The sequence below is a fragment of the Carcharhinus amblyrhynchos genome, chromosome 12 (assembly GCF_965287045.1).
Source record: "Carcharhinus amblyrhynchos chromosome 12, sCarAmb.v2.hapA, whole genome shotgun sequence".
Lineage (NCBI taxonomy): Eukaryota > Metazoa > Chordata > Chondrichthyes > Carcharhiniformes > Carcharhinidae > Carcharhinus > Carcharhinus amblyrhynchos.
Genome location: NC_137335.1, coordinates 80834317 through 80860076, shown reverse-complemented (window position 1 = coordinate 80860076; position 25760 = coordinate 80834317). Strand labels below are relative to the sequence as shown.

Below are 25760 nucleotides of genomic sequence, written 5' to 3'. Positions count from 1 at the left end.
CCTGAGGCAATACAATTGGCCTCAACCAGCCCTGCATCACACTGGAGATGCAATTAGCCAAGTCTGATAACAGGCAAGTTGGTATCCATTCCTAGTTTCACTGATGAGTACAGATTATTTATTAGTGTCACAAGTAAGGTTTACATTAGCACTGCAATGAAGTTACTGTGAAAATCCCAAGTCACCACACGCCAACACCTGTTTGGGTACACTGAGGGAGAATTTAGCGTGGCCAATGCACCTAACCAGCACATCTTTCAGACTGTGGGAGGAAACCGGAGTGCCTGGAGAAAACCCCCGCAGACACAGGAAGAACATGCAGACAATCACCCAAGCTGGGAATTGAACCTGGGTCCCTGGCACTGTGAGGCAGCAGTGCTAACCACCATGTCACCCTGGGATAGAGAGCCTTAGACAATAGGACAGCTTGCTAAACCATTTCACAAACACATTAAGATCCAATTGTGTAGCACGGACCAAAATTGAGCACATGGGCGCTGTGCTCATACAGTGAAGACTATGAAGTGTTGTTTCTCTAGTTATTACTTGGCCCATATTATCTGGACTGGTGCAGGATGCATGAAGAATTTTAAGAAAATTATTTCCTTGAATTTTACCTGTGATTCTTTTGACTATCCCAAGCGATGATGTGGGGTAAATTGTCCAGTGTGATGTTCCAGCCATCAGGAGATGTTGGGCAAGTTTGATGGGCCAGTTTTTTTTTTCCTGGCTGTCAATTTGTGCTCTCTTAGAAAGAACTTTTCTAAAAATTCATTCGTGGGACATGGACATCACTGACTAGTCAGCATTTATTTCCCATTTCTAGTTGTCCAAAGGCAGTTGAGAGTCAACCACGTTGCTGTGGCTCTGGAGTCACAAAGGCAAGACCAGGTAAGGACAGCAGATTTCCTTCTCTAAGGGACAGAGGGGTTTTTCCGACAGTCGACAATGGTTTTATATTTCTTACTGAATTCAAATTCCACCATCTGCTGCGGTGGGATTCGAACCCAGGTCTCCAGAACATTGGCTGCCTTTCCGGATTAACAGTCTAGTGATAATACCACTAGGCCATCGCCTCCCCTTGATGGTGAACTAGTTGGAGTTTTTACAACTGTCAGCAGCTTTCACAATCATTATGTTCTGGTGTTACCTTTACAACTAAAATGCTATTGTGGTGGGATTTGAACTCACAACACTGGCTTGCCTTCAGCTAGAGCAGTGCGTCCAATGCTGGGTGGCACACTGGGTTTACTAGAACAATACCAGGGCCTTCAGTGACATGGAGACTGGAGTTGAGTGAATGGGAAGAAACTGTTTCCACCGGCAGGAGGGTCAGCCAGCAGAGGACAGGGACTTCCGAGGTGATTGGTAAAAGGACCAGAAGTGGCGTTTAACAAGTTGTTGTGATCTGGAATGTGTTAATGTTGTCAGTTAAATTGTTACGGTTAAGAGAAACAGGTGATGAGTATTAATTATCTTTAAGCACATGAGGGATAGCTGGGACACTGGGCGAACAGGAGGAGAACTCCGAGACTGAACCAAACAATAAACTCTCAATAAAGAAAAACTCTGCATCTTGGATTCAGCTTCACCAACCGGTTTGAGTCCGATTAACAGATTGCATTGCCTGGTAGGGTGATGGAAACAGGTTCAACTGTAACATTCAAAACACAAGTGGATTAAAAAAACAAATAAACTCTACCAAAGAGCTGGCACAGCCACAATGGGCTGAATGGCCTCTTTCTGTGCTGCATCATGCTATAAATACAACACCACCATGTGCTGTGCACATATATGCCAGACAGGAGCAGGATCAGCCTCAGTTATTGGGCCTTTTTGGTAAAACAGCTCACAGCACAGGCGTGAAAGATTTGGGTCATATCAGGGAATTGTCAATGTTCATGGAGTTCAAGTGAAATCAGGGCCATCACGCGATGGACAGATTTTTTTTAAAAAACAATTTTAAAAATGCAAGTATTTCTGAAAGACCTAAATGGGTCACAATCTCTCGGAATATCAAGAACAACCTCTACCTGCTCCAGAAAATCACTGCCGTCGATATCGTCGCTATTGGAATGTCCACCCGGGCTCTGTACATCGATACCGTGAGTTTCCAGGATTGCTGCTTCTTTGAAAAAGCAAAATTTGCCATAAGAAAATAATATTGCCGCTCCAAAAATAACTGTTCAGCTTAGGGAGCGTCTCCAAAAATCCCACAGTTAGTTCCAATGTCAGCCACTGAATCTGACCATGGAGAAGGTCAACTGGCTAAAAGCTAGCACTGATGTGGAGATGCCGATGTTGGACTGGGGTAAACACAGTAATAATTTACAAATTATTTTGCAAATTGAGTTTGTGTCTTTATATGCCCTGTTTGTGAACAGAATTCCCACTTACCTGATGAAGGATCAGCGCTCTGAAAGCTAGTGGCTTGTGCTACTAAATAAACCTGTTGGACTTTAACCTGGTGTTGTGAGACTTCTCACTGTAAAAGCTAGCAGCCACTAACGGCAAATTGGAGCATAAAAACAAAAGCACTTCACACTTAGAACGTTAGAGGTGAGCACCATCTCTGATGTTAGTGTATACTGCGTGTCTGCAGTCTGCACATGCGTATCATAGAATCCCTACAGTTACAGGAGGCTGTTATTTGGCCAATCGAGTTTGTACTGACCACAATCTCACCCAGGCCCTATTCACATAATCTCACATATTTACCCTGCTAATTCCCCTGACACTAGGGTCAATTTAGCATGGCCAATCAACCTAACCTACACATCTTTCGACTGTGGGAGGAAACCCACACAGACACGGGGAGAATGTGCAAATTCCACTCAGACAGTGACCCGAGGCTGACATTGAACTTGGGTCCCTGGCGCTAAGGCGCAGCAGTGCTAACCACTGTGCCAATCCAAGTTTTTCTCTTCAGAAAACAGGAGAACAGATGGAGGTCTTTAAGCTCATGAATGGGTTGTACACAGTAATATGGAGTGAAATGTTTACAGGATCCAAAAACAGGGACCATAAGTACAGGATAGCGATTATTAAATCCAACCAGGAAATGAGGAGAAATGTCTTTGCTTAAACTAGTTAGAATTTGGAAGCCTCTACCACAGGAAATGGTTGAGGCAAATAGCTTAAATACTTTCAAAACAAAATTAGACAAGTACACGGGAGAGAAAGAAATGCAGCAAGGCTGAAATAAAGCAGATGGAATGGAAGAAGGCTCATGTGGAGTGTGTAAACCAAGCCAACATTAGATGGGCTGAATGGCCTGTTACTTTCTGGTATCACTAAGCCAAAAGAGCGATGATGTTATAACCTCCTTGCAGGGTTGACTGAAGATTGGGAGCTTTCTTTCCGAGAAGCGCTTTTACTAAACCCGACCATTCCCAATAACATTACCAATGTTCGCTCTCCTCTTGATCTCCTTCCTGCGATTGGCAAACCAGTTGTACACTTTCAGCGGGGTGACTCGCTCAGACTCGGTCAGTTTCCTGCCTACAACAACAACAACAAAACGTGTCAGTCAGATCTCCAGGAAACGCTTTCTAAATGTGGGGAAAGGAGAGGGAAGGAGCCAGCAATCCGCAGCAGAGCTGAATGGCACCCGTCCAGTGGTACTGCTGCAAGAGCTGCATCACAAAAACAATCTGTATTTACGTAGCGCCCTTAACATAATCAAACATCCCAAAGCACTTTGCAGGAGGATTGCAAAGCTAAATTAAATACTGAACCACATGAGGACAGATGACCAAAAACTTGATCAAACAGATTGGTTTTAATGAGCTTCTTAAAGAAGCAGAGTGTTTCAGAGGGGACTTGAAGAGTTTAGGACCTTGGCAGCTGAAATACAAAATGCACCAAATGCCTCCAGCAAGAGCCAACAGGTGTCTATGCAAATCTGCCCTTGTCCTAGGTGTCCTGTGCATTTTCCAGCATTTTCTGCTTTTATTTCCATTTATAGAGAACATTTCTCAAGCCCTGGACATCCCAAAGTGTTTTTTCAAGCATTAATATACAACACAAAGCAGCTGTTTACCGTTTATGGGAACTATATTAATGTGATAACCCCAGATAATCCAATTGTGGTTGAGGGATAAATATCGGAAACGTGCTTTCTTGCTCTTCTCTGTAGTAATGCCTTGGGATCTTTTCTGAGCTGACAAGGCCTCAGTTTAAGATCTCATCAGGAAAATGACACTGCAGCGCTCATTACCACGCACCAATGCATCAACCAAGATTTGTTTGTTTCTCAGTTTTTGGAGAGGGATATGAACCCACAATGTTCTGATTTAAAATGACAAAAGGGCTACACACTGACCACAGCCCACACTGTTGTCAAACTCTCCTTGAACTCCTTACCTGGCTTCTGTATGACTGCATTGCAAGCATTTGAAATCTCCTCCCTCTTTGCTTCATCTGGGTATTGGTTGTCATTGAAGTAACTAAAAAGGAGGAAAACAGGTCACAGCTTCAACAATATTACAGCTTACAGCTAGAAACAGAAAGAAAAGCACTGTCTATTTGAAAAGGTTCTCACGGCTGTTATCAATGTGCAGATCAGGCACAGCAGGGAAGAGATGGTACTTTAAGCAACATCCAAACAAGTTAATGCTCAGTTGTGGGTTACTGTGCAATTATTGCAATTCTGCAGCACAGGGGAAGTGATGGCCTAGTGGTATTACTGCTAGACTATTAATGCAGGAACTCAGCTAATGTTCTGGGGACCCAGGTTCGAAACCCAACATGGCAGATGGTGGAATTTCAAAATTCAATAAAAAAAATTATCCGGAATTAAGAATCTACTGATGACCATGAAACCACTGTCGAAAAACCCATTTGTTTCACTAATGTCCTTTAGGGAAGGAAATCTGCCGTCCTTACCTGGTCTGGCCTACATGCGACTCCGGAGCCACAGCAACGTGGTTGACTCTCAACTGCCCTCTGAAGAAGGGTAATTGGGAAGGGTAATAAATGCTAGCCAGCTAGCGATGCCCATGTCCCACGAATGAATAAATAAAAAGTATTGCTGCCTCTTTGTGCCAAGGATGCAGATTCCATTCCGCTCTCGGGTCACTGTGTGGAGCTTGCACATTCTCCCTGTGTCTGCTTGGGTTTCCTCCCACAGTCCAAAGATGTGCAGGTTAGAGTCACAGAGGTTTACAGCATGGAAACAGGCCCTTCGGCCCAACTTGTCCATGCCGCCCTTTTTCTTAAAGCCCCTAAGTTAATCCCAATTGCCCGCATTTCGCCCATATCCCTCTATACCCATCGTACCCATGTAACTATCTAAATGCTTTTTAAAAGACAAAATTGTACTCACCTCCACTACCTCTGGCAACTTGTTGCAGACACTCACCACCCTTTGTGTGAAAAAATTGCCCCTTTGGATACTTCTGTATCTCTCCCCTTAAACCTACACCCTCTAGTTTTAGACTCTCCTGCCTTTGAGGAAAGATATTGACTATCTCGCTGACCTATACCCCTCATTATTTTATAGACTTCTATAAGATCAATCCTCAGCCTCCTACGCTCCAGAGAAAAACGTCCCAGTCTATCCAGCCTCTCCTTATAACTCAATTCATCAAGTCCTGGTAGCATCCTGGTAAATCTTTTCTGCACTCTTTCTAGTTTAATAATATCCTTTCTATAATTGGGCGACCAGAATTGCACACAGTGTTCCAAGTGTGGCCTTATCAATGTCTTGTCGAAGTTGTACAAGTCATTCCAACTCCTGTATTCAATGTTCTGACCAACGAAACCAAGCATGTCAAATGCCTTCTTCACCACTCTGTCCATCTGTTGACTCCACTTTCAAGGAGCTATGAACATGTACCCCTAGATCTCTTTGTTCTGTAACTCTCCCCAACATCCTACCATTAACTGAGTAGGTCCTGCCTTGTTTAAATCTACCAAAATACATCACCTCACATTTATCTAAATTAAATTCCATTTGCCATTCGTCAGCCCACTGGCCCAATTGATCAAGATCCCGTTGCAATTGGAGATAACTTTCTTCACTGTCCACTGTGCCACCAATCTTAGTGTCATCTGCAAACTTACTAACCATGCCTCCTATATTCTCATCCAAATCATTAATATAAATGACAAATAACAGTGGACCCAGCACTGATCCCTGAGGCACACCGCTGGTCACAGGCCTCCAGTTTGAAAAACAACTCCCTACAACCACCCTCTGACTTCTGTCAAGAAGCTAATTTTGTATCCATTTAGATACCTCACTCTGGATCCTGTAAGATTTAACCTTATTCAACAACCTACCATGCAGTGCCTTGTTAAGTGAATTGGCCATACCATATTACCCCTTAGTATCCAAGTTGTGTACATTTGGTGGATTAGGCATAGCAAATGCACAGGGTTAAGGGGATATGACAAAGGATGTGGGCCTGGGTAAGATGCTCTTTCGGAAAGACAGTGCAGATATGATGGCCAAGTGGCCCCCTGCAATTTGGGATTCTATGATCCTGTAATGTCTTATGTTAGGAATTGTGGGTTTTATACAAACCAAAAAGACATTGTTTGAATTTACAAGTGAACACCATCACACAACTGGTTGTTGATAGTTTGAGATGCAGTATAAAGAGGATAAATGTGAAGTTATCCACTTCAGACGGAGAAACAGAATGGCAGAGTATTACTTAACTGGTGAGTGACTGGGAAACGTTGACATACAAAGAGACCCGTGTGTCCTAGTACACCAGACACTGAAAGCTAGCATACAGGTCCAGCAAGCAGCATGTTGGACTTCATTCATTGTAAGAGGACTTGATCACAGTAGCAAGAATGTCTTACTGTAAACGTACAGGGCCTTGGTGAGACCACACCTGGAGTATTGTGTGCAGTATTGGTCTCCTTACCTAAGAAAGGACACACTTGTCATAGATGCAGTGCAGCCAAAGTTCACCAGACTGATTCCTAGGATGGCAGGATTGCTGTATGAGGAGAGATGGAGTCGACTAGGCCTATAATCACTGGAGTTAAGAATGAGAGGGGATCTAATTGAAACGTACAAAATTCTGACAAAGCTGGACATACTGGATGCAGGGATGATGTCTTTTCTGATGATCACAGTCCCAGGATATGGGAATGGGACACATTTGGGACTGAAATAGAAGAAAAATTTCTTCACTGACAGGGTAGTGAACCGGATGAATTCTCCAACACAGAAGGCTGTGCAGACCAAGTAACTCAAGGTATTCAAGAAGGAAACAGATTTCTAGACCCTAAATATACCAAGGAGTATGGGGAGAGTGCTGGAGTATGGGGTTGAGATAGAGGATCAACCATGGCCATGCTGAACAATGGCAGGCTCGAAGGATCAAATGGCCTAATCCTATTGCTATTTTCTATATAAATACATGAACTTCATTCAGCAACTAACCATCTTACAGGGCATAAACCCATATCCTAATCCAGTGTAGAGCACTGTATTTGTATAGCTACTGATGGACAAGTGCTCTCTGCAATTCTGCTGACCAGGCTTCAGGCTGCAGCAACTGTCCAGGCGTTTAAAATCAAACACACACTACCGCGATGCACAATCAGCATGTGACATACGTCAATACAATTCAGAATCTGCAATGGAACGTAGATCTCAGGCAGAAGGTACCTTTCCATGACAGTCAGGCACTCCTTCCGCCAGGTGAACCGGCTGCCTCTTCGGAGACGGAAATTGCCCGATGTGGCACCAATGGGTGGCGTCGTTTGCTTCCACTCCGGTTCTTCAGTGGTGGACGAGGCTGGCCTCATGTTTAAGGTAGCTCCTCCAAAACAAGGAAAGGAAAGACACTTAAATCAAAATATCAGCTCCAGGACTGGAGGAACAAGTCTCCTACCCTATGGTCAGCTGCATGTTCCAAAGCCTTCACCTTTTTTTTGGATCTCTCAGTTTTGGTCCCTGTCCTATCCCCATGATATGCAGCCTCCAGAATCAGCCAAAGCAACATTCAAAACTATGGTAATCTTGTAGTTGTAGGACAAAGGCAACTTAATCTCAATAACAATCTCCAATTCAATGACACCTAGGTCCTCTTTACTGGAGCACTACTTCTCCACACCATCTTTTCCAGCTATTGCCAAACCCAAGTTGCAATCACATGATTACCACTTTTTGCTACATCATGCCCATTCTTTCTGGTTCTTTTCACTCCTGCTGGAGATCTGCACTCTATACCCTGACCCACTCACCTTAGTCTTGAAAAGAAAACTGGTGTCAAATACAAAGACATTGGGGTTCATTCAAATCTGGAGTTTCCCTTCTGGGCTGAGTTGCCCGTGGACACTGGCTATCATCTGCAGGAACCTGGGACAATGTTTCCCATGGGAAAGGAAATGCAACCATGGGTGAAATCCTGACTTTTCCCATCCTTGTCAGCAGCTGACTCACTCTGCATTTAAGTGTTTACTTCAGGTAAGTCTACGCCAGGATAGGTCTCATCTGACAGCCCCACTCAAGCTAGTCTGAAAGTCTGTGCTCTTGGCAATTCGTGTGGGGTGTTTAACAAGCAAAGGAGTTCTCCAATACCTGGATTCATCTTCTCCAGAAGGTACCATCTGTATAAAGTCCGCTTCTTGGGTTCACTCATGTCTAATCCCTGCTGCAAAAGCCACTGGGAAATGAAACTGCGACTCATTCCTGGAACCACAGAGAAGGTGTCCCCTGGTTAATGTTGCACACACTTGGACCATTGTGGGGTTTTATTTTTGGTTAATTCACCTCCTGATACATCATTTGAGTAACCATTGCTGTTGATTCTCACCATTGTGTGAGCCCACACAATAACTGTCTGCAAGCTGTCAAAGTTCTGTAGCCAAGCACGCTCCTGCCCTGTCCCAACTTTCAGCCAAAGTTAAAGTTTTAAAGTTTATTGATGTCACACATAGGCTTATATTAACACTGCAGTGAAGCTACTGTAAAAATCCCTGAGTTGCCACACTCCGGCACCTGTTCAGGTACACTGAGGGAGAATTTAGCATGGCCAATCCACCTATCCTGCACGTTTTTCAGACTGTGGGAGGAAACTGGAGAAAACCCATGCAGACATGGGGAGAACATGCAGACTCTGCACAGACAGTGACCTAAGTTGGGAACCGAACTCAGGTCTCTGGCACTGTGGCGCAGCAGTGCTAACCACCGTGCCATCATGTGTTAGTGGGTAGAGACAAGGAGCAAGAGACAAAGATCATTCCACCTTCCCTCAGGTGAGGGGTGGGGGTTTGGGCATGGGACTTGCAGCATTCTAACTATTGAAGGATGACATGCTTCTTGAATAAATGAATTCTGGAACTTCAAAATAAATGAATTTACAGGATGTGGGCATTACTGGCTAGGCCAGCATTTATTGCCAATCCTTAGTTGCCCTTGAGAAGGTGGTGGTGAGCTGCCTTCCTGAACCGCTGCAGTCCATTTGCTGTAGATACAATCACAGCGCCACTAGGGAAGGAATTCCAGGATATTGATCCTGCGACTGTGAAGGAACAAACATCCTTGAGTGTTATTGCAGCTGTACTCATCCAGGTAAGGGGAGAGAGCGTATTCCAACACACTCCTGACTTGCACCTTGTAGATGGTGGACAGGCTTTGGGGAGTCAGGAAGTGAGTTACCTGCTGCAGCATTCCTAGCCTTTGGCCTGCTCTGATAACCACAGTATTTATACGGCGAGACCTGTTCAGTTTCTAACCACTTGCAACTCCGAGATAGATAGTGTGGGATTTAGTACTGGTAAAGCTATTGAATGTGACAGGACAATGATTAGATCTTGTCTTGTTGGAGATGGTCGTTGCCTGGCACTTGTGTGGCACAAATGTTACTTGTCACATTCCAGTTATCTGACATGGCAGCATTTAGTTAGTTAGGATCAAGGGTTTGTTGGATCGCAAATTAAGAGATAAGTTAAATTTATGAGGTGATTAATCACATAGCTTCTTATACAATTAATTATTTTTGCAGCACAGTGACTAATGTTACGTAGGAAAATGTAACAGTCATTTTGACACCAGCAACATCCTACTTACAGCTATGAAATAAAAGATCAGTTAATATATTTTAACTGGTGTTTGACTGCACGTCAAACTAAATTCTATTTGAAAAGCAGAATACTGCAGATGCTGGAAATCTGAAGTAAAAACAGAATGCTGGGAATTATTCAGCAGGTTATAGCAGTGTTTTGGATGCCTGCTGAGTATTTCCAGCATTCTCTGTTCCATCTTATATTGTTCAGTTATCAGCTGTGGAAGAACTTCTAGATATATAAATGCAAGTCTGTTTGTTCTATTCTATCAGGACTGCGCTTCAGGCCAATATCCAATAGGCAAACATGAAGGGAGTTTTAAATTTTTCACTTAAATTCAAATGAAGCCCTCAAATCATAGAACAGAATTCCCTGCAGTGCAGAAGGAAGCCATTCGGCCCATTGAGTCTGCACCGACCACAATCCCACCCAGGCCCTGTCCCTGTAATCCCACACATTCACCCTGCCAATCCCCACCGACATTAGTGTCAACTTAGCATGGCCAATCAACCTAATCCACACATCTTTGGACAGTATAATTTATGTAGCTGCAATGTTAACAAACTTGCAAATGTATTGGCAATACATCTCTTACATAAGGGTGGCATGGTGGCACACAGGTTATCACTGCTATCTCACAGTACCAGTGACCCAGGTTCAATTCCCAGCTTGGCTCACTGTCTAAGTGGAGTTTGCAAGCTCTCCCACAATCTGAAAGATGTGTGTGTTAGGTGGATTGACCATGCTAAGTTGCTGCTTGGTGTCAGGGGGGACTAGTTAGGGTAAATGCATGAGGTTATGGGGATAGGACCTAAGTGGGATTGTGTTTGGTGCAGACTCGATGGGCTGAACGACCTCCTTCTGCACTAAATGATTCTATGATAATGGGCTTTCTCCAACGCAGTGGTGTTTTTACTGTACTTCACTCTTTATCACTTCTTCCCGCTCTCCACACTCAATGGACAAAGCAGGAGAGTTAAGAATTATTTGTAAAAGCTTGGTGGGATTATAATCTATCTAGCAGGCCCACGATCATTGGAAAATCTTACATAAACTTTCAAAGATCCAACATGTTTACAATGTCCATCTAATGTGTAAAGTTAGCTCTATGATTCTATAACATGTTTTGGGCACTTCCTTCTTTTCAAAAGTAAATTGATCTTGAGCACAGGTTGGCTCGCTGCCTCCTCACCTGTGACCTGGCCCACGATAGTCTGGGAAATCATCCGATTAGAAAGAAAGCTCTTAATGTCTTCTTTAACAGCAGTGCTGTCCCTCCTGCAGAATGTAAATAAGAAGGGGTGGGGGGGAAAAGAAACAGCATTAAAGCCTTCTAGCAAACGCTTTTATGTTTTGGAGTTTCAATACCTTTCCATTTCTCTTTCCGAGCAAGGTGTGGTTTTGTTGATCAACCCATTAAAACACAGAGTTATCATCAGTCAATTCCATTTAAAGACTCGGGCAGCAGATTTCAATAGTGAGAGCATACCCGTGTTTAACTACTCACAAAACAAAAGGTTGAATGGCAAAGCGAGCTTTAAAATATATAGAATCATAGAATCCCTACAGTGCAGAACAGACCATTCAGCCCACTGAGTCTGCACCGACTCTCTGGCAGAGTAACTTGCCCAAGCCCTCTCCCCACCCTATCCCTGTAACCCCACCAATTTATCTGTACAGGTGGGAGAAAACCGGAGCATCGGGAGGAAACCCACACATAGACAGAATATGCAAACTCCACACAGACAGTGACCCAAGACAGGAACTGAACCCGGGTCCCTGGAGCTGTGAGGCAGCAGTGCTAACCACTGTGCCACCAACATCATATCACGTGGTTCTCTTTATTGCCTCTTGGTCTATCTAGCATTTCACCATTAATCAGGAGTTTCCCATCAGGTGTTGAGAGATAAGCCAATGATAAACCCATACAGACACTGGTCAAATTTGAGGGGACAGAATCCACGTCTTGCTGTATGTTTAAGTAGAATTATACACATCCATTGCACTAAAATCTCAGTGACATACTGCACAGGAACAGGAGGAAGCTGTCCGGCCTCTCGAACCTGTCCTGTCATTGAATTAAATCATGGCTGAACTTTAAACTCCATTTACCTGCCATAATTCTATATTGCTCAAAGCCCTCAACTAGCAAAGATCTAAGGCTCTTGGAACCAAAACGAAAGTGCTACTTACCTGACGAGCTTCCTGTGTATTATGCCATGCCAGAGTGGGGCTCCTGAGCTACACCAGCTGATAATACAGAGTTAACCACCACGGCACAATCCATTGTCTTATCAGATGGCAGGCTGATGTTGGTGTATAATACCGCAACAGCAAAATAACCTCAGCCATTTCAACTAACCTCATGAGCTCCTCAACCTTTTCTTCTAGGTCCATCTCCTCTTCCATCGTGTGAGAGCCCCCTGTCCTCTGGCTGCTGTTGTTGTGGTGGAAACGGATGGGTGACAGTCTGCCATTAGCCACCGGCAGCTTTTCATTGTTAATGCTCTCTCGTCCGTTCAGGTTGGTGCTGCACGGTGGTGGGGAGGTGTCGTAGCTGTTACTCGGAGACGGCGACGCGCCGCTGTACTGGGTCTGCGTCGCGGCCGTGACCGTCGAGGATGATGCGGGGACGTTGTTGCTGTTGCTATAGGAACTGTTGCTGTAACTGTGCCGCTTGCCGAATTTCTCAGCGTGCTCCTGATCAAGTCGGTCCAGGGTCTCCAGCGCGTGGATTATGTCACGCTTTGTCATTCCGCTCCTTCGAAGTCGTTGCAACAAATCGATCTGTTCAATTGTAAACCTAGGCTCGTCTGTGTAGTGTGACATTATTACTGCTGTATGCAACACAGAAAAAGGGCATTATTAAAACCCCAATGAAGAAACACAGCAACCTTATTTGATTTGATTTATTACTATCACATGTATTAACATACAGTGAAAAGTATTGTTTTTCCTTCAACTATTCTGAAGGAACCTTCCACACACCTGACGAAGGAACAGTGTTTCTGAAAGCTTGTGGGTTTACTATCAAATAAACTGGTTGGACTTTAACCTGGTGTTATGAGACTTTTTATTGTGTTCACCCCAGTCCAACGCCGGCATCTCCGCATCTTGACTACACAAGAAAGCCAGATATGATCTAAGGAGATCCATCAAAGATGCCAAAAAACAGTATTGGACCAAGCTAGAATTCCAGGCTAGCCACAGCGACCCCCGCCAATTATGGTGAGACATAACAGGTCACAAGATGAAGTCACGTAAAATCGCTGGCTCCAACACATCCCTTCCTGTTCAGCTCAATTCATTCTATGCCTGTTTTAAGCAAGGGGTCAGCGAGAGCATGCCCTCCATCCTAGAAGCCTGGGATGAACCTATATCTGAAGTCACCATTGCAGGTGTTGGAGCAGCCTTCTCAAAAGGTCAGCCCTTGGAAAGTGACTGGCCCCAATGGGATACCCAGGCGAGCACTTAGATCCTGCATGGATCAGCTGGCGGGAGTATTCACACACATCTTCAACTTCTTTCCATAAAGTTTCTGAAGCATCTTCATTTCATTAAAAGCAGCTACATTAAAACAGGGGGTCTTTAATCCATCTGTTTTGATGACAACATGTTTAAGGCTTCTGTCCCTGTAAGGAGACAAGACAGCTTTTTATTCTGCTGAGAGGCTGGAATGAAGCTTCCACCTACTAATACCAAATTGGTGAAATGACAACTTTGTGGTGGTTAGTTAGACTTGGGACTCACTGAATGAGATGTGATATAATGGCCTTTCCCTTGGGTTAGGTAGACGATGTACTGAATGCTGAAACTCTAATGGGAGATTGTCCATCCCCTTTACATCAATGTGTGCCACTGCAAGTACCTTTTGCTCCAAAACCTACCTACAAAAAAAAACCCAGTGTCAAGAATTTTCATTCCTAGCACAGAGGTTACAGCTGGTCTCAAGCACCATGTATCAACAATAACACAGAGGAGTTTAGTTTTAACTCCAATTATGAAATTACTTAAATATCTTACACAGAAGTTACAAAAATGGAGGTGTGGTAATGCCACTGGGCTAATAACTGAGGTGCCCAGGCTAATGTTCTGGGGACACAGGTTCAAATCCCACTGCGAATTTTAAATTCAATTAATAAATCTGGAATGTAAAGCTAGTATCAGTAATGGCAACCGTCACTGATTGCTGTAAACACCCATCCAGCTCACTAATGTCCTTTAGGGAAGGAAATCTGCCGTCCTTTCTGCATCTGGCCTACGTGACAACAGAGTCACAGCAACATCCTCTGAAATGACCTAGAAAGCCGCTCAGATCCAGGGCAATTAGCGATGGGCAAACAATGCTGGCCTTGTCACTGACATTCACATCCTACAAAAGAATTAAAGAGTACAGGGTGCCCAAAACATTTTCCTTCACCCATATATCTAAATTAACCTAAAAACTGACGCAACATCTGCCTCAAGTGCTAATCCTGAAACTGAATTCCATAGTACACAACTCTAGAGATTTCTCGAGATAGCTGTTCAAAGTCTCTTGCATTTTATCTTCTGTGGTTTCTTGTTCCAGATCCCTGTGACTGGAGATTGTTCACTTCTAACTTCCATATCCCATCCTTTCATTATTTTAAACTCTCTTTTATCACCTGTATTCTGCTGTTAAAGCCCCAGTTTTTTTAAATTGCTTTCTGTACTTCCGCAAATCAAACAGCATCATAGAGGATTTGTACAGTATTGTATTTTCTCCAAAACCTGAATATCTTCCCATAGTTTACAGCCCAAAACCAGGATTGTAAGTGACGTTTATTTTTTAAACATTTTAGTTTATTTATTATTTTGTTACAAGCAGGCTTATATTAACACTGCAACAAAGTTGCTGTGAAAATCCCCTGGTCGCCACGCTCTGGCACCTGTTCAGGTACACTGAGGGAGAATTTAGCATGGCCAATGCACCTAACCAGCACGCCTTTCAGACTGTGGGAGGAAACCGCAGCACCCAGAGGAAACCCACGCAGGCACGGGGAGAACGTGCAGACTGCACATAGACAGTGACCCAGGCCAGGAACTGAACCCAAGTCCCTGGCACTGTGAGACAGCAGTGCTAACCACTGTACCACCCAAAGGTCATCTTTGCTTTTATTCTTTACTTAATGGTCAACTTCTATCCTCTGTTTTCAAAACTATTTTAACTATCTGACTTAAGTGTCTTATGAAGCTGTGCATAGCCCCCACAAAATACTCCCTCTGATCTTCCTCATCACCTATATAGATAGAGGATAATTCATGTTTTTTTTGCTCAAATATATTTGCTTGACATTTATTTATGCAATTCCACCTGCCACTTTTTTTTAAAGCCTGTTCCCCACTGGCAGGTACCTTTGATCTTCTGAAGGATGAACTCCAACTTGTGCTCTGGCATCAGTTTAAACTCTGACACTAATTCCTCTGGGTCAATGTCTCAGTCACCAATAAAGGCACTGAACAAAAATAGAACCAGATCTGAACACTATAGTACGGAACGAGTAGCGATTGCACTAAAACACACAAAATTCTTAGAGGGATCTACAGGGTGGATGCAGGAAGGATGTTTCTCCTGGCAGGGGGGTTGGCTTTGGGGGACTGGGGTAGGGGGTGGGTGTTGATCTAGAACCAAGGGACACAGTCTCAGAATAGGTGACAGGTCCATTTAGATACAAGGTGAGGAATTTCTTCACTCAAGAGATTGGCAAACCTTTGGAATTCTCTACTCCAGAGGGCTATGGACACTCAATCAAATCAATCATCGAACATGTTTAAGTCAGAGATCATTAGATTTATAGATATAAAAAATATCAAGGAGTGCTGGGATAGTGTGGGAAAATAGCGATGAGGTAGATCAGCCATGATCCAGTTGAATAGTGGAGCTGGCTCAAGGGGCTGAATAGCGTATTCCTGCCCTATTTCTTTTATCACCACCTAATCCAACTGTTCTTTAACTATTACTAAGTGATACCCTGTACCTTGTCAAAGGATTTCCTTAAGTCCATAAGTATGACAGCCCCTAAATGTCTGTTACTTCCTGAGAGAATTATACCAGTCGAGTACAATTGTCCCCTTCTTGGAATCTGTGCTGAGTACTTCGATTTTCCCTTTTTAGGTGAAAATTTTCTCTTTTCATTACCAATTAGTAACACTAACATTTTCCCTAACTAGCTGCTCTGTATTTATCTTGTTTTTTCTAAACAAAATGAGTACAATACTGGTAACTCCCAGTCTATCAATGCATAAATCAGGCCCCTGAAATTTCCTCCTTTAGGATATCAGGGTGTGTTCCACCTGGCCTTGCCAATTCTGCCCACTTTACCCCAACTAACAACATCCTGAGGGTTTCCATTAACCAGAAATTTGCTGATGACACCAAGATGGTTGGATTGGCGGGTACTGAGGAGCAGTGCCTGGCAATGCAACAGGACATAGACAGGCTGGTAGATTGGGCAGATAGATGGCAAATGGAATTTAATCCGGAGAAATGCGAGGTGATGCACTTTGGCCGGAATAATGTGGAGGGGAGTTATACGATAAAAGGTAGAACTATCCGGAGTATAGATACGCAGAGAGACCTGGGGGTGCAAGTGCATAAGTCCCTGAAGGTGTCGGTACAGGTGCAGAATGTGATGAGGAAAGCGTATGGTATGTTAGCCTTCATAGGAAGAGGTATAGAATATAAGAGTAGGAGTCTGATGTTGCAGTTGTATAGAACGTTGGTTAGGCCTCACTTGGAGTACTGCGTCCAGTTCTGGTCGCCGTACTACCGGAAGGATGTAGAGATCCTGGAGAGAGTGCAGAGGAGATTTACCAGGATGTTGCCTGGTATGGACGGGCTGTCTTACGAGGAAAGATTGGATGAACTTGGGCTGTTTTCCCTTGAGAGACGTCGGCTGAGGGGGGATCTAATAGAGGTTTATAAGATTATGAAGGGGATAGATAGAGTAAATGGTGGTAAGCTTTTTCCGCTACAAGAAATGGATAGAACGAGGGGTCACGGGCTTAGGGTGAGGGGGGCTAGGTATAAGACAAATATTAGAGGGCAGTTTTTCACGCAAAGGGTAGTGGGGGTGTGGAATGCACTGCCGAGTAAGGTGGTGGAAGCAGGCACGCTAGGGTTGTTTAAGAGTCACTTAGACAGCCATATGAGCGGGCTACATATAGGGGGATATAGTAGGCCTTACTGAACATTGCAGGCTTGGGAATACGTTTTGCCTCAGGAATGTTAGTCTTTGCCTGTTTAATAATGAATTTTTTTGTCTCCACAGGCATTTAAGTCCAGCAAGGGGCATGCAGGCGGCAGGTGGTAGTGGGCTGCTCTTGGATGTTGCTTCGGGAGTTGCCTATTGCTTCATGTCGTTAGTGTGCTTAAACTGGACCATCTCGAGGGCAACATGACAGCTCAGAGACTATCTCTGTTGCTGTGCGGACACATGGATTTGGGCCTGTGTCTGTGGGAGTTTGCACGTTCTCCCCGTGGTTGCGTGGGTTTCCTCCGGGTGCTCCGGTTTCCTCCCACATCCCCCAAAGATGTGCTTTTAGGCTGATTGATTGGGTACTAAAATTGTCCCTAAATTGGACCTCCCTGATCCTCGCACGTTAGGCGTAGACTAAAATCATGAATAGGTCACTGAGATAGTAGGACGGCGGCGCGGGCTCGTTGGGCCGAAGGGCCTGTTTCCCGTGCTGTGTTGTTCTTTGTTCTTTGTTCTTTAGAACCTGAACTGGTCTAGCTCTACAAAAGGTGGCTACGAGGGGAGGTCAGAGGCTAGCAATCCTGTGGTGCGTATCTCACCTTCTGACTCTCCAAAGCCTGTTCACAATCTACATGGGACAAATCGGGGTGAGATAGAATTCTCGCCACTTGTCTGGGTAAACGTTGGTCTAACAACACTCGAGAAGTTTCACACCAACCAGAGACAAAGCAGCTGGCTTGACTGGCACCTTGTCCACAAACATTCACGCCTCTACCACCGATGCACAGTGGCAGCAGTGTGTACTATCTACAAGATGCACTGCAGGAACCCACCAAAGCTCCTTAGGCAGCACCTTCCAAATCCATGATCATTATCACCTAGAAGGTCACAGGCAGCAGATACCAGACAACACCACCAGGAAGTTCCCCTCTAAGTCGCTCACAATCTTGACTTGGGAATATATCGATGCTCCTTCACTGTTGCTGGGTCAAAATCCTGGGATTCCCTCCCTAACAGCAATGTGGGTGTACCGACACCACATGGATTGCAGTGGTTCAAGAAGGCAGTTCATCATCTGCTCAAGGGTCATTAAGGATGGGCAATAAATTCAGCTTAGCTGGTGAAGCTCACATTGCATGAATGAATAAAGATTAACCGAGTTATATTTTTTCTTCCTGGAAGGATACGAGTGAACCAGATGGATTTTTACAATAATTAATAACAGTTGTCATAGTCACTATTAATATAACTAGCCTTATTTTCCAGATTTACCTACTTAACATTAAATTCCACAGGTGCTATGGTGGGGTTTGAACCCGTGTCCCAAAAGCATTAGCCTGAACCTCTGGATTACTAGTCCAATGGCATTAACAGCCACTGTGTCCCCTATTGTCTCCATTGTTGATCACTTTGTTTACTCCCAACCAATTCAGGGTTCACTTTCTTTCTGATATACTCTTTACTTTTTATTGAATTCAAATTTCACCATCTGCCCTGGTGGGATTTGAACGAGGATCCCTATAGCATTACCCTGACTTTCTGGATTACTAGCCCAGTGGCAATACCACTAAGCCACCACCTTCCTCAACAACATCCCCTTTATTAAAGAACTGTGCAAATTACTTCCAGTGCCTCATCAATTTTTATTGCCTGCAAATTGCCAATCTTCTCAGTTCCATCTCCCTGTTGCTCTCTCCGCTGTATCCCTTTGGCTTTCTGATCTCACTTTTAACCTATTAAGTGTTCATACCCTCTTTCATTTTTATTGTTACAGACTATTTTTCTAATTGTAACCAGATTCTAATATCCTTTATTTATCCAGGGCATTGCAAATAGCTTCCTTTTTAATGATTAATCTGTAGCTTTACAACCTCTTTTTTAATAGAAGATAGTCCCACTGTTACCATACATCCGTGTGTCTATTTCTTCTCAAGCCCCAGCTACTGTGATTTTCCTCTTTCTAAAATCTGGAACACAATCTGTTTTTCTAGGTGTTGTACTGACTTTCTCCTCTTTCTAGCTGAATCTTAAACCCTATCATATTGGGTTGATATTCTCAACCCACATCTCCCTGATCTATTTCATTGCCCATTCCAAATCTGTAGAAACAATTCCTCTCCCAAAAAATCACTAACATACAGCTTAAGGAAGGAATCCTTTGCATATTTTAAAATTTTGCTCCCATTTCTCCATTCACTCCCTCGTTCTGTCCTAATAGATAAACTGACCCCTCACAGTCAGGTCAACTGATGCCATGGAAAAAGGCACTCAAACTCTTAAATTATTTAACAATAAATCTCCCTTATTATACTCTACCAAGTTACCACAAAAGTATCAAACTCTACTATAAAACTTTAGCACCAGGCATCAAACTTTGTCATACACAAAGTATTCAACCTCTGATCTTGCTTTGTTAGACACTAAGTAACTAACTGCTGACCAACTTTGTTACACACAAATTGTTAAAAAGATATCAAAACTTCACAAAATATCCAAACTCTTGACTTGGACTTAGAGATACTACCCGTGGTGAGGCAAACTGATCAAATTCCCTTCCAGTGAGCTTTGTTTTGATGTCTCCGAGTCTCAGACTCAGGGTCTTGCTGCTTCTTCTACAGTGTCGATCCTGGGTTATTGCTGCCAACGTCTCCAAATCTCTCCTCTTGTGTAGAGATTGTTGGCACTGATGATGCTTCCAGTCATGCAGGACAGGCACTAATCGATCATGGTCACCAATGATGAAGAGTCATGCCTATATCAGAAGTCGCAATTATCTTAGGAACATGACATACAGGAATCTGTGTTCAGTCACTATCTATTCAAGGCATAGCAACAGCCACAGGCCCAATCAACTCCCATGTTTGTTCCATAGCTGCACATTCTTTCTTTGCTGCTCCCAGTCCTTAGCCTGATTCAGAGTTAGCCCTTTTAACCATCAGGCTTTGCTGGTGCCATTACTCAGGCCATACTCATCTAGCAGCTGCTTCCTTCTTCTAATGAGTGTATCCACCTACTTCCAACTTGATGCATCAGATTAGCCTTTCAAAGAGAACTAAATATAGGTGTTAAATGGATCCCAAGCCAGTTGAAATATGAAACTAGATAAAAATTATATTCTTTATAGCATTACATACATAACGTTGTATATGCTTCCTACTAACTAACCCAATTAAGTTGATCTTTCTCTACGCCATAGCAATGACTGTAACACTACATTCTGCACTCTCATTTCCTTCTCTACAAACAGTATGCTGTCTGTATAGGGTGCAAGAAACAATACTTTTCACTGTATGTTAGTACATGTGGCAATGATAAATCAAATCAATGTCTCACTACTTAAGCCTTTCACCTGTGCATCTTAATATAACCAATAAACCACTCACAATAGGTGGACAATCCAAGTGCAAAATATTACAGATGCTGAAAGTCTGAAATAACAAAACGCTGCAAATATTCAGCGTCAGCATCTGCAGAGAGAGTAAAGGAGGTTAACCTTTCAGGCCAATGACATTTCATCAGAAAATCAAAGTTCTGTGAAAAGGCTATCAGCCTGAAATGTTTCCAGCATTTTCTGTTTTTATAAGTGGATAACTAATTGATTCAAAATTAACAGGTTTGAAAATTGAATGAAACGAAAATGAAAATAGAATGTCTATGGAACAGAAAGAGGCCATTTGATCCATTGAGTCTGTACCAACCACAATCCCAACCAGGCCCTATTCCCATAACCTTCATTTATCCTGCTAATCCATCTGATATTACAGTCAATTTAACATGGCCAATTAACCTAACCCATGCATCTTTGGCATGTGAGGAGAAACCGGAGCACCCAGAGGAAACCTACGCAGAATGTGCAAACTCCACACAGTCACCAAGGCCGGAATTGAACCTGGGTCTCTGCCACTGTGAGGCAGCAGTGCTAATCACTGCACCATCGTGCCACCCAAAAGTGTCTCCCTCTTCACCTTCAAACACCTTTGTGCTAACTTTTCATTTCAGCTGTATAGTTACAAGAGACGGAGAGAATAAAAATGAACAGGAATGTCAATGGAAACAACAGCTCCAGCCATTGGTTCTTCAGTGTGTGTGTAGGTGGTGGAAAGCGGGCTTTGCACACACAGTAGAAACCATCCAGAAAGGGGGCAAAAGGAAAGAGTTTGAGTTATATGGTGTCTAATTGTGTTGAGTGTCTTAAAGAAAAATGAGTGTTTTCTTGTGCCAAGACTGTCATATTGACAACCAGGGAGAATATTTCAGACACAAGCTTCCACAATCAAAGATGACATGGCTAACTAATCTGTTTTGACAGTGTTAGTCAAAGAATCCCCCTCCTGCTGAAAACTCAACAGAACAATGGGATTGGGTACAGCTAGGATGCCCCTACGGGCAAATAGCACACTGACACACATTTCCCAATGGGCAAGATGCTGGATTCATCTGACAATTAGTGTTTTTACGAGAGAGAATGAAGTAGAAAGAGAAAGCTAGTCAAGATAATAAAATCTGCTAGTGGTGACATCCTCAGCCTTCTGGATACTAAACTTCCATCACAATGTTGGCTACTTTCTGAGAAATCATTTCCATATCTTAATTTCTTTTGTTTTTTTTAAACGGGATGTGGGTATCAGTGGTAAAGCCAACATTTGTCGCTCATCCCTAATTACTCTTAAATTGAGTGGCTTTCTAGGCCATTTCAGAGGGCAGTTAAGGAGCAACACAGAGGCATACTGGTTGGCACTACTGCCTCACAGCGCCAATGATCCCGGTTCAATCCCAGCTTGGGTCACTGTCTGTATGAAGTACACATTCTCCCTGTGTGTGTGTGTGTTTCCTCTGGGGGGGGCGCTCTAGTTTCCTCCCCCAGTTCAAAAGATGTGCTGGTTAGATGCATTGGCCGTGCTAAATTCTCCCTCAGTGTACCTGAACAGGTGCTGGAGTGCGGTAACTAAGGGATTTCAACAGTAACTTCATTGCAGTGATAATGGAAGCCTACTTGCAACAAATAAAACTTACAAACTTATTCTAAGAGTCATCCAAATTCCTGAGGGTCTGGAGTCACATATAGGCCAAACCGGGTAAGGACAGCAGATTTCCTTCCCTAAAGGGCATTAGTGAACCAGCGGATTTTTACAACAATCGATAATAGGTTCACGATCAGATTATTAAAAGTACCTTTCAATTCCAGATTTCTTAATTGAATTTTGATTTGTCACATGTATTAATATACAGTGAAAAGCATTGTTTCTTGCATGCATATGAAGCATACCATTCATAAAGAAGGAAACAAGAGAGTGCAAAGTTAGTGTTACAGTCATAGCTAGGGTGTAGAGAAAGATCAACTTAATGCAAGGTAAATCCATTAAAAAGTCTGAGAGCAGCAGGGAAGAAACTGTTCTTGTGTCTGGTGGTACATGATCACAGACTTTTGTATCCTCGACAGAAGAATGTGGAAGACAGAATGTCTGGGGTGCATGGGATCTTTATCTATGCTGGCTGTTTTGCCGAGGCAGTGGGCAGTGTAGACAGAGTCAGTGGATGAGAGGCTGGTTTGCATGATGGATTGGGCTACATTCACAACCTTTTGTAGTTCCTTGCAGTCTTCGGCAGAACAGGAGCCATACCAAGCTGTGATACAACCAGGAGTGCTTTCTATGGTGCATCTGTAAAAGTTGGTGAGAGTTGCAGCTGACATGCCAAATTTCCTTGGTCTTCTGGGAAAGCAGATGTTGGTGAGCTTTCTTAACTGTAGTGATGGCATGGGGACACCAGGACAAGTTGTTGGTGATCTGGGCACCTAAAAATCTGAAGCTATTGACCCTTTCTACTTCATCCCCATTGATGGAGACAGGGATATGTTCTCCTTTACGCTTCCTGAAATTGATAACAAGCTCCTTTGTTTTGATGACATTGAGGGAGAGACTATTGTCATCGCACCAGTTCACCAGATTCTCTATCTCATTCCTGTACTCTGTCTCATCATTGTTTGAGCTCCGGCCCACTACGGTGGTGTCATAACCAGCTGCCGTGATGGGGTTTGAACCTGTATCCTCAAAGCCTGGACCACTGGATTACTATTCCAGCAACATTATACGGGGAGATGATGGAGTAGTAGCGAATAAAAACAAGGCCATTCAGGTGGGGCAGATGATGTGGGATGGAAAGATGCTTGTGTGCAGCATCAACACTGCCACAATCCGGCTGCAGTGAATGGCTTGTCTGGGCTTTCAATTTCATGTAAAATCACCACACCAAATGATGCTGGAACTAGAGGGGACAAATTCTGTGCTCCAAGATATCCCCTTGAGATTTTGCTGATTTCCAGAGCTCATTCTTCATTTTCACATGGGTGTTCAGATAGAGATTTTTGAACAGTAAAGGAATTAAGGGTTGTGGTGAGCAGGTGGGTAAGTGGAGCTGAGTCCACTAAAAGATCAGCTATGATCTTATTGAATGGCGGAGCAAGCTCAAAGGGCCAGACAGCCTACTCCTAATCCTAATTCTTATGCTCAGGATACTATTCTTTCTTAGTTTCTTGGTATTTTCTCTCAAATTTGGATTCTAAATACAACTCCCAATTTACAATAATAAACTAAAATCAAATTCTTCTCAAATTCCAACTTTTGGATCCAATGAAACGGAAAACGCAAGGCTATTGAGAAAAAGCAAGGGTGTAAATCCATAGAAAGAATTTAACATAAGGAACGAGATTAAATATTATAGTCTGATTAAGAATTTCAAAAGGAAGTCAATTGAGCTTCAGTGACACCTTAGATGAGTGTTTCCAGACAGCACAGGATAACATCGCGTTAGAAATGTCAGTTCAAAGTAGCAAATCAAAGAATGGAATTTATCAAAACGGGACATGATAATGGTCTACCACCTCTCTCCACCCCACACTGGGGTGACAGGGGGACTTTCACATACACTGACTGACCACCTACTGCCCACCAGTCCCAGGGGCTCCAATGGTGCAAACCCCGCCCAGTTAAAGTTAGGCCCAGAAAAAGTCATTGGCAGATTTTCCATGGCCTGGAGCTGTGGCACAATTGAGCATCCCCTGCTGGTAGAAAAGGGAGGTGATGGCCTACTTGCTATTAATCCAGAAACTCAGCTGATGTTCTGGGGACCTGGGTTCGAATCCCACCAAAGCAAACGGTAGAATTTGAATTTTTTAAAATCATCTGGAGTTAAAAATCTACCGACAACCATGAAACCATTGTCGGGAGAACCCATCTGGTTCACTACATAAGAACATAAGAACATAAGAAATAGGAGCAGGAGTAGGCCATCTAGCCCTTCGAGCCTGCCCCGCCATTCAATAAGATCATGGCTGATCTGTCGTGGCTCAGTTCCACTTTCCCGCCCTCTCCCCATAACCCTTAATCCCCTCTCTTATCAAGAACCCATCAACCCGCTTCTTAAAAATATTTAGCGAGGCAGCCTCCACCACTTCAACGGGCAGAGAATTCCAGAGATTCACCACCCTTTGAGTGAAGAAGTTCCTCCTCAACTCCGTTCTAAACCGCCTCCCCTTTATCTTGAGGCTGTGCCCCCTAGTCCTACTGTCTTTTTTGAGCGGGAAGAGTCTCTCCACCTCTATCCTATCCATCCCATTCATCATCTTATACGTCTCAATGAGATCTCCCCTCATTCTTCTAAACTCTAACGAGTACAAGCCTAGTTTATTCAGCCTCTCCTCATAGCTCAATCCCCTCAACTCCGGTATCAGCCTAGTAAACCTCCTCTGCACTCCCTCCAGGGCCAAAATATCCTTGCGCAGGTGCGGCGCCCAAAACTGCACACAGTACTCCAGCTGCAGCCTCACCAATGCCCTATACAGCTGCAGCAAGACCTCCCTACTTTTATATTCAATCCCCCTCGCTATGAAGGCCAGCATCCCATTTGCCTTCCTGACCACCTGCTGCACCTGCAAGCTGGGTTGTCCTTTAGGGAATGTCCTTTAGGGAAGGAAATCTGCCGCTCTTACCCAGTCTGGCCTACATGTGACTCCAGAACCACAGCAATGTGGTCAACTCTCAACTGCCCTCCCAGGGCAACTGGAGGTGAGCAAAAAATGCTGGCCAGCCAGCAACGCCCATGTCCCACAAATGAATTAAAAAAAAATCCAGAGCTTATAAAATTCCCACTGCACTTTCCCAAGCACGGGCTGGAGATACAATACCTCCCCCGCTCTACCCAACATCCAGGGGCTGGAGGTGAAACTCATTTCCAATAAGTTAATTTGTGCCAAGCAGTTAGAATTTTCATTTTGAGAGATGTGTTTATAATAAATATACAAATCTTTGGTGCTTTCTAAAGAAGGAAACACTTAAAAATAAGTCACCACAATCACAGAAGATTATGTTACTATGTGACTGCAGCATCTAACAAAGGGGCAGCGAGAATGACAAAGGATACAAAAATGCTCTCAAAAAAATATATATTTTGACCTCTGCTATACTGCACATGTTGAGGCTGGAACTCCCCACCTACCTCGCCATCACA

At 43.6% G+C, this 25760-nt stretch overlaps 1 protein-coding gene across 5 annotated transcripts in view; it reads right to left on the bottom strand.

The window, feature by feature from the left end:
• The window catches only part of LOC145351149 (homeobox-containing protein 1-like), a 45167-nt gene that overhangs the window by 6462 nt on the left and 12945 nt on the right, over window positions 1–25760 (bottom strand). The window contains exons 2-8 of one of the 5 annotated variants that reach the window (XM_080200817.1): window positions 12398–12872; window positions 11228–11313; window positions 8549–8659; window positions 7634–7787; window positions 4366–4448; window positions 3406–3501; window positions 2034–2128 (exon numbers count right to left, since the gene is read on the bottom strand). In XM_080200817.1, coding sequence (XP_080056943.1) covers window positions 2034–2128; window positions 3406–3501; window positions 4366–4448; window positions 7634–7787; window positions 8549–8659; window positions 11228–11313; window positions 12398–12864 — 1092 coding nt within the window. In that variant the 5' untranslated portion in view covers window positions 12865–12872. The remainder of the gene's footprint in view (window positions 1–2033; window positions 2129–3405; window positions 3502–4365; window positions 4449–7633; window positions 7788–8548; window positions 8660–11227; window positions 11314–12397; window positions 12873–25760) is intronic. The other 4 variants (XM_080200819.1, XM_080200821.1, XM_080200820.1 and 1 more) reach the window with 4 other exon arrangements.